The 6,926-nt window shown below is 53.2% G+C and overlaps 2 protein-coding genes across 2 annotated transcripts; one reads left to right on the plus strand and one right to left on the minus strand.

Annotated features, from left to right (window-relative positions):
• Positions 1 to 1,939: 1,939 nt before the first annotated feature.
• Positions 1,940 to 2,612, plus strand: BBK36DRAFT_1199101 (hypothetical protein; the record flags this gene model as incomplete). The annotated part of the gene is made up of 3 exons (XM_024897072.1): positions 1,940 to 1,964; positions 2,040 to 2,107; positions 2,270 to 2,612. Exons 1-3 carry the CDS (start codon positions 1,956 to 1,958, stop codon positions 2,610 to 2,612), a joined length of 420 nt encoding a protein of 139 aa, XP_024750310.1. The 5' UTR covers positions 1,940 to 1,955.
• A 2,384-nt stretch (positions 2,613 to 4,996) lies between these two features.
• On the minus strand, positions 4,997 to 6,481 carry BBK36DRAFT_1199105 (hypothetical protein; the record flags this gene model as incomplete). The annotated part of the gene is made up of 3 exons (XM_024897073.1): positions 6,122 to 6,481; positions 5,700 to 6,023; positions 4,997 to 5,628 (listed from the first exon to the last, which is right to left on the minus strand). Exons 1-3 carry the CDS (start codon positions 6,366 to 6,368, stop codon positions 4,997 to 4,999), a joined length of 1,203 nt encoding a protein of 400 aa, XP_024750311.1. The 5' UTR covers positions 6,369 to 6,481.
• Between the last annotated feature and the right edge of the window lie 445 nt (positions 6,482 to 6,926).

The raw sequence follows: 6,926 nt of genomic DNA on the forward strand, positions 1-6,926 counted from the left end.
GCAGCACCAGGCAGGATGCGAACCGCAGCACGTCAAGATTGACTGAGACATCCAGCTTCCACAGCCAATGACATCAGACTGTGTCCAAGATTGGCCGTCGAGTATGTAGTAGCACAGAACCCAGGTTCCAAAACGTTGGAGTGTGGGATGACAGAGTACGAGGACTCTGTACCCCATGCATCCTACACGGAGCAAAACATGTGGGCAATGCGTATCCTCGCTACTTTGGTCGGCAGGATCAGGACGGTGGCCCTTTTTGGCCATGGCAGCCGGCTGGATATTCCAGGCATGGGGTGGTATTGGTAAGACGCTGCTTGTTTCTCGAGCGTCTCATGCCTTGTAGACTCTTCACGACCTGGACGAATGCAACCCTCTTGCATGCAGCAGGATCGAGCAACGGCAGGCTTGCTGAGCGCGGTGCTGCTTACGATACTCTTACTGCTCACCGGCGCTCTGCGCTAGCCACGGAGCAGATACTGGATATATTCCCATGATTCATGATTCTGTCCCTGGGTGAGCAGGCAGACCTCGGTATATTCCTCGGCTCGCTCGCGATTTGTCAGCACCCGATCAATTGTTCCTTGTCTGCGATGTGCGGTCTTGGACTGGAGATGTAGATGCCGCTACTCGTCCGTGCCCGCTGGCGGACGGAGATTGAAGCGATGAACAGACAACAGACAAAGGGAGCATGCAAGCAGATTCTTGGCATCGGCTTTGCATGTGGCTTCCAGGCACAGACGAGTTGGCTGGCGCCACGAGTTCACACAGCGAGTCTCGACAGCACAGTCCAGTTCGCTGGGGGAGCAGCAGCAAACACTGCCCCATGTCCTACCGGGCGGCTGAAGCTTCCAGCACCTGTCTCACAGACGCCGTTAGCCTCAAGGATATCAATATCGGCTCCGCCTCAGTCCAACCCCGATAACGATCGATGCTCTGTATGAGATACGCATGAGTGAGTCCTGGAACATGGGACAGAAGCCTCCACGATCCTACTCTGCCTGTGCCCACTGGCCCCCGAGACCTGCATGCCTGCTTGAATCCTACGGGTACGTGTATCCTGCCTGCATGAGCATATCTTCTCAGTACTCGACGTCTACGAGCATGTGTTCTCGCTTCGGTACCAGAATAAGCCCTCGGGAATCGACGGCGCGTGCCGAAAAGGGCCCATGAGGCAGACTCGGTTCATCCACGAGGCGTCTCGCAACCACGGAGGAGCAAAGGTCAAGCCTGGAACACAGCACAAGCTTTGCACATGTTGGCATCACACAAGGGGCCTCCCGCCTCATCCCACGTCTCGCCGGCTTGCAACTAGTCCTGCGCGCCACTGATCGGTCAGCTCGATTTGGACACCGCGAGTGCCGGCGCAGCAATCCTGGAGACTTGCAGGCAGATAGGCGCGCCGTCTGATCGATTACCGCCCATCCTCGGCGGCTGCAGGGCTGTCGTTGGGCGCCATGTGCGATGGCTTATTGCGCTGTGTACTGGACCATTTAGACTACTTGCTGATGATCAGAGGAAACAGTGCGACGTGTTCTGGGTATGCGACAACCTCACGTTTATCGTCGTCACCGGATTTGAATGCGTGTCGGTTTCGTTTATGAGAGAAGTGAAGTCGGGGTCAGAATCTTGACGGGAAGTGTTCATACCTACTCCTACGTGTGCCAATTTCTGTAGCGAGCAGAAACCGACGCCCGCGTCATTTCATCCCACCAAGACTGATGAGGCGCGGCCACGTGATGCTCTCAGACGACCAGCAACCAGCTCCGACTCTCTCATGATGCTCCTCACTTGGTCATTCGCTTCTCAATAGGCATTTCAGCCCTGCACGACTCGACTTTCCAACCAGACGCAGCGCTGTAAGCCAATACGGCAAAGAAGTGACAGGAAATCGAGGGTGAAGGGGGTGAAAACAGGGCATTTTGGGACTGCACACGGATCGTGCTCCTTTGCCCGTCATGTTCAGGGTTCGTCGACGCCAGGCTTCATCTCAGGTTGCGAGAGTCCTCCCAGCTAATGATGGTTGCTATCTTGACACGCAGCCGCATCCAGAAGAGACGATGCATCTCCGGCTCCATCGAGCCCGGTCCGTGGTCTTGACGTCTGAAGAGTGAGTTGTTGCATCACGAGTCTCAAGTCTCATGCACCAAAAACAACCGTCATATCTCCATGAAGCCCTCAAACCCCCGTCTCACGCATGCGTACACAAATACACGTTTGCTTCCAACTGAGTTCAGGACGCTCTCGCTCACCCATCCCCCAACCCCCCAAGACTCGTCGAGATCCGCGCTGCCCAGCGCACCTTCGAAGGCGCCTACATGCGCACCGCCCTCGGCCTCTTCTCCTTCTCCCTCGTCATCCTCAAGGTCTTCACCGAGGAGTTCTACGGCATCGGCGCCCTCTTCGCCGCCTTTGGCACCGCCATCCTGCTCGTCGCCATGTACCGCCGCTACCAGGGCAACCGCCAGTTCTTCGTCGACAACGACGACGACGGCGACGGCATGCCGCGGCGCAAGTTCCGGACCAGCGGCGACACGGTCGTGCTCTTGACGGTGCTGAGTCTCTGTGCGTATGCGACGCTGCTGGCGCTTACGTGGAGGCTTCAGGCCATGTGAAGGAAAGGTTGTGATTGCGGTCTTTTTTGTTCTCTCTCTCTTTTTGCTGAGGCTTGCTCTGAGGGTTTTCTTTTGCTGGGACGTGCTTTTGAGTTGACGGGGGATCATGACTGCGGCGAACGTTTGTTGGGAGTCCATCCATCATTGGCGATGGTATAAGCTGCATTCGCCTCTCTGCATTGCGTCTGGAGTTGCTCAAGAACTTGGTACTTTTTTTTTTTTTTACGTTGCGCGTTGAGAGTTACTCTTCATCTTGAACGATCCATACGTCCAGCGCTCTGTGGGACCGTGTTCGATGTACACTTTCAAGTCACATCATTCAGAATCCATGTAATCTTTTACCCCATAGCCCTTCACCGCGACATGCAAGACGTTGTTTCTTCTTTGCAGATATCATCTCCACCATGTAGCTTGTGAGGCTAAACTCACGAGAGATGCCATCCAAAAAAAGAAAAACCCCCCAAGCAGACAACACAAAATACCCTACATCAAGTCGAAACCCCATACTCCATATAACTCCAAATCTAATAGATACGGCATACATTTCTTTCAGTGAATACTTTTCACGCTTCAAGCGCAAAACCCCATTTTGAAGAAGGTGTTAAAACAGCCTTTCCTCATCCATTAAACAAAACATTTTGCGACCCGAGATTTACAGAATTATATATTCTAAACTCCATGCTCGCAACAACAGCTTCCCCTCTTTCTGGTGACGTTGCCTTCCTCTCCTCATTTCTCTCTTCTTGTTTCCTTGGTTCATGGCAAGACGTTATCAACTAGAAATAGCTGTTCTCGATGGCTTTTCGACTTTCATAGTGAAGACATCGACTCTATTGATGTACGCAGCATGAATCGTGTTTCTTCCATGCTTCACCTCTCTCTCACCTAATATCGGGATATCCCTTTCATCTAACGAATGTCTTCTGCCAACATTTCCTCAAAAGAAAGAAACCTCACGTATCCAAAATAGCAGCGTGCAACGGGGGAAATACTAAGAACAGCCTCGAATCAACTTGCAAAGAAGGAAACAATACAACTCCTCTCTACCAAACAACAAGAACAGTCCTGAAAGTTCGAGTCACGACCTAAAACCATGTTTCCCTGCATATTCCTTACCCTACCCTATCCTATCCTACCTTGGTACCTTGCCCAAACCTACTCAAATAAAACCCTTCACTGTTATGCCTGGCAATCTGTAAACATAAGAGAGAAAAATCGAAAATAGAAGCAGCGGCAAAGAGATAACAAAATGCTTGCAACAATCCTCAGCCCATAGCCGATCAAATCACACTCATACCCTCCCCCAAACCCCCCCAAGTCCCCAACTTTTCGACCAAACCCGGAGACACTCCCCTTATTCGAAGAAACAATAAATAAAACAAAACAGCAGTGAAGAAAAGATCTAATCCGCTAATTTTCCGCTGTTGTGTGCGCTGTGCCGGGCACACCATGTAATGAATTCCCCGTTCTAAAAAGACAAGATAGGGTTTTGTATTGTTTCGGCCGTTGACGCAGATTCCACCCGCCAGTCCGGTGATTTATGTACAGTCGTCGAGAACCCTCCCCGTTCCGTGATATATTCGCATCGTAGTTCGTCCGTTGTTGAAATCGTGTGGATGTTATGAGAAGCCGCAACCCGAGTGGTACCGTGTTGAATCCAAGCCCGTAAAGAGGTATACTGCCGAGGTATATAGTATCGAGATTCGCTTGTTGTTCTTCGTAGTATGAGATTAAGTTGTCATCCTCTGCCCCAGCCAGCCAAGTCGGTAGCAGGACAGGTACCGAGTGGTAGCTATTCGGTTCGCCGAACGTTGAATCTCTCGAGTCACCCCTTTCGGCAAAATGGGTCCCTGACCAGATGACCGACGCGTCCTCTGGAGTATAAGCAGCGTGATTTCTCGGATATTGAGTCCGGCACAAGCCACGCTATTCGTCTTCCATTCTCCAGCTCTTTGTTTCAGAACCGCGGATGCCTCCGAATGTTGAACTCCTATTCTGAGTCTTCTACCGAGTGAAAGGGTGGTCAAGTAGCTGCCCTTCATGTTCTAGGCCAGAATGCTTCCTTTGGACGACAACGATGATAGGCGTCCGCCTTAATAAGCCCTAGAAGATCCTCTCAGTCGAGATCAAGTTTAACTCTCCACATCTCTAGATTCAAAGGAAGCAAAGGCCTGGATCGCGTTTCTAACGGCGAAAGGTTATATAACAGGGGTGCCGTTCGGTCTCATAGGAGCTGCACGGATAGACTTCGAGCACTTTGATTTTCGGTGAGGCGACACGATATCTCCGTAGTCAGCAGCATGCCCTGCTTCTTCTCGGAGCAAATTTCAGCCGCTGTTGGCCAGAACTGGGCGAAGGAACCGGTTACACCATCAGCCGGTCTATCACATGTGGTGTGACCTGTCGCCCTCGCCGTACTCTCCCCACGAGCGATAAGTACCTGCTTGTGTATCCGGTATCTGCTGTGACATGAGCTGCGGTTGTGCCTGCTGCGTCCGCGCCTGTGCCTGCTGCTGCTGCTGCTGCCATGCTATCGGTGCCGCAGGAGTAACAGTACTGCCCATTATTGCAGGGTCAATGGCATGCTCTATGCCCTCATCCGCTCCACCAACAGGGACACCTCCGTAGATGGGCGCGAACTGTTGCGACTGTCTCTCATAGATTTGATTTTGGTGTGGCACTGGATAGTAATGCGGCGTGCCTTGACTTCCCAGCATCTCTCCGCTAAAGGACATGGATCGGGGAGGCGGCGGCATGCTGCTACTGTTCCATCCCATGTCGTTTCCAGCGGCGTAATTCGAATTTGTCCAGGTGGCTGAGGAGGCTGTCGGATTCGTATACGGTGAAAGCTGTCCGCCCACGCCAAGCGGAACTTCGGTAGGAAATGGTCGCCAAATTGCATTCGGATCGCGAGATTTCGCCATGGTATCGCTGTCTGTATCCGTGGCCATCCATCCCGTCGAAGGCGGCTCTCCAATACCATACGATGGCCCAGGCGGTACGGCATTAGATGATACTGTATTCACGGGAGCAGTCAGCATGGACAATTCAGAGAGCAGGATCCTACAGATATCTTGAACTACCCACCTTCCATGTCTGGCGGAAAATACTCTCCCTGAGGTGTCTGAATCGTTGGATTGCCCATGCTGGGCACCGACGCGACAGTCATGGAAGGATAATGATGACGCTGCACTCCTTGATCGACAGAGCTACCACGAGATATAGCAGGCGATGAAGATGCCGTTACCGTGCTGGAGCTCCCAGGCGTTTGAGGCGGCTGTTTCTGATCGTACGGCTGTTGCTGGTCCACCGGATGGAAGCTGCACTCCTTCTTCAGTCGTATGCAGTTGACACATCGATTTTGGTCCTCGGTAGATATGATGCAGCGTATCTTGCGTCGACGGCAGTGGCCTGGCGCACGTTAGCAGCTGAGCAGGGGCCGGCAGCACCGGGCCTGAACCTCTCTCTCATGCGGAGAGGAGGGGAAAAGAGGAAGAGGCAAGACTAACCACAGGCGATGGATGTTCTATGGTAACCCAGCTTGTTTCTCTTCTTCTCGCCCATCTGTGGCGCCAGGGATTGGGACTCCAGGAACGACGATGGGGTCGCACCGCCCACCGATGGCGTCGAGAAGGATCGCTTCAAGTAGTGGGTGGGATTTCCTCGCATGCTGGCCGCCATTGCGGAATCCTGTATCCCCCTCAGGCTCCCAGAGGGAGATTTGGGAGGTGGCATCGCAGATTGTCCGTGGTGCATCTACTCCTGTTGTGACGGGATCCGGCATACAACATTTGATGAGGCAGTGGCGGCGTCGACGGCTGGTGAAACGGGGGGACGGGGATCTTAGATGAGGACGAGATCGCGAAGGCCCTTGGTGGGTTTGATTGAGCAGGGAGGAAGCGACAGGCCAGCCACAGCCATGAACAGCAAGGACGGGTGTAGCAGCGCCGGTGGCGTTGGAGGTGCCAATACTCTCGACCGGTGAAGCTGCAGAGGCAGAAGTGAATCACGCTGGAGCCTCAGGTGGCAAAAGAATAGCTGACCTAAGACAGCTGGAGGTGAATATGTGCCAAAGGAGATTCCATGCCAGCTCTTGGCCAGGCCCGATCTGGCAATCTATGAAGTCTCCTGGGCCTTTCTGGTACCCGGACGGGGAGATCGAGATGGGGTGGCTCTGGCGAGGGCCAGATGATGGGGAGGTTTGATGAAAAGAACACAGAGCGGGAAGACGACTTTGTGAGCCGGGTTGCTCTAGTAGCGGCTTTGTGACACCCTACCTGTGCAATGTCTAATGCACACTCGCCCCAGTAACCG

The sequence above is a fragment of the Trichoderma citrinoviride genome (assembly GCF_003025115.1).
Source record: "Trichoderma citrinoviride strain TUCIM 6016 unplaced genomic scaffold BBK36scaffold_6, whole genome shotgun sequence".
Lineage (NCBI taxonomy): Eukaryota > Fungi > Ascomycota > Sordariomycetes > Hypocreales > Hypocreaceae > Trichoderma > Trichoderma citrinoviride.